General features: G+C 29.5%; 1 protein-coding gene across 1 annotated transcript; it reads right to left on the reverse strand.

Annotated features, from left to right (window-relative positions):
* Positions 1-764: 764 nt before the first annotated feature.
* Positions 765-1,379, reverse strand: LOC112685946 (the record flags this gene model as incomplete). Its single annotated transcript, XM_025558020.1, has 2 exons — positions 765-1,059; positions 1,153-1,379. Coding segments are annotated over 2 exons (522 nt in total), but the record flags the coding sequence as incomplete, so codon positions are not given.
* Positions 1,380-2,274: the final 895 nt, after the last annotated feature.

The raw sequence follows: 2,274 nt of genomic DNA on the forward strand, positions 1-2,274 counted from the left end.
AATTTGTCTCATTTTTTTTGGCTTGCATTTGCACTTTCATCATTTTTTTGATTTTCATCGTTATGCTTCTTAAAACGAAATACAAAATGATACAAATATATAAAACCAAGAGTAAAACATAAAAAATTTTAATTTTTTTTAAAGTTATTTGTATAAAAACATTTTTACAGCTCAACAATTTTATATGACGAAACCAGCTTTTAATATAAATAAAATTAATTTTATGAATAATTAATTCAGAGTTAGAATTCAGTATGAAAAAAGATTGAGGGAGATATGAAGTAATTTTAGAGAGTTAAACAAAATTATGTGTTCAGCGTGCAGGGCAGGAAAATAATAATAGAAAATTATTTTAATCTATAATTTAGTAGCAAAGTTATGTGTACCACAGTCCATAGACTATAAGAAAATAAATATTTCACTTAACAATATTGGGGCTTAAATTAAAAAAAAATACATCCTTTCTTTGTTTTTGGATATATAAACGTTATAAAATTACTATAAAGTTTTATATTATTGTACGTCCAAACATTATTAGTTTTTTTTGGTTGTTTAATGGTATCTATACAATTATTTTTATTTTTTTTTTGTTGATAGCATTTATTTTTTAAAAATTTTCCGTTATAAGTATAAATACTTTTATATATATATATATACTTTAAATCAGTGGCGTATTTGAGGGAGGGGGCAATCCCCCCCACAAGAATTTTTAAAATGTTTTGTTTACTCGTAATCATAGTAAAAATAACATTAAAAATTATGACTTAATCCGAAAACGATTCTGAGTTATCTGAATCATCTTTTGAATCAGATTCTATAACATTATTGTGATACAATTCAATAAGTGACCGAACATCATTGTCCATATGCTGCAGCATAGTACATGTACTTTTTTTTGACTTAATCATTCTAAAACTGCAAATATTTGGATCAGAAGATACAATTAACATTTTAAATAAATCCTCATTTTGTACTACTCTATTCATTTTACGTGTGTGATACTCTCTAATATTTTTGAAATCTTTATTTCGGGCTTCTTGTGCCTCCTCTGATAATTGAATTGTATACGATATAACTATACATATATTATTATTTATTTATTGATATTTTAACAATTACACATATACCTAAATGAAATAATATACAAACAAATCAATAGGTAAAATGGCAAAACGTATGACATCTGCATCATGTATTAAAATGTTATGCACTGAAGCTGGCATATAATACCACATGTATAGAGAAACATAAAGTTCTGCTGTATTTAATGAATACTCTTCGAAAATTTTTATTTCTATAGCCCAACCACAAACCATTGTCCTTAAAATTACTCCAAATCTTCTGATTAGCTCTATGTTTAATTCGGCAATGTCGGCAGTTTATGTTTGGCAGGTAGTTGGCTGGTATGTTGGTGCATACAAAAAAGAATGAACTGTATTTTCATGGTTACTGTTTATTAGAATGGGAGGATGTGGAGTGAAAGTTTCAGATAGCTGGATTCCAAAGGTATTTGCTTTTTCAACGTCGGAAGTCGCTAATTCGTTGTTTGGGCATACAAGTGGAGGTATAGTGTCATGTTGGTTTATTAATGTTTTGGTGTTACGCCAGATCGAGCCATCAGATGGAGTTAGAGATTGTAGATGCGATTCAAATTTAGTGGATCTATGTTTGGATAGTTCAGTTTTTAGAGTATTTGTTAGCTGGTTAAATACGATTTTGTCAATTGGGTATCTTGAGTTTTGTCAGTTTTGTCATTCCAAAGAATTATCGATAAAGGAGGTGTGGTGTTAGAGTTAATTGACATTATTATTTTTGAGAAGTACTTGACTAATTACTTGAGTTAAAAGAGTTATAAGAGGGTTTATAATGGATTTTAAGTAGTTTATGAATGTATTCAATTGAGATGTTAGGTTATTTATAGACTCGGTACTTTGGTTTGGCGGGCATTGGTCATTTTTGTTAGAACTGGTTTTATTTTTTAGTACTTGGGAATACGATAATTCAATATTTACATTTGGACCTGTGTTATTGTTTATACTTGTATTTGACAAGACGTGTTCATTTACATAGTATTTGTTGATTGAATTTGATATATTAGTTTGGTTCCCCGAGTTTGTAAGTTTTTGAAGACTTCACTGCCTCGGTAATTTGCGGGATGGTCCCCTCCACATAGTGTAGATTTGGCCGGAAGATCTCCGTTTTTGGTACAAAATTCAGAGCTGTGTTGTTCGCTACAGCGTACGCAACAACACTTGCTGTTGCAGTAGTGACGTT

Source organism: Sipha flava, unplaced genomic scaffold (assembly GCF_003268045.1).
Source record: "Sipha flava isolate LNK unplaced genomic scaffold, YSA_version1 299_pilon_pilon, whole genome shotgun sequence".
Classification (NCBI taxonomy): Eukaryota; Metazoa; Arthropoda; class Insecta; order Hemiptera; family Aphididae; genus Sipha; species Sipha flava.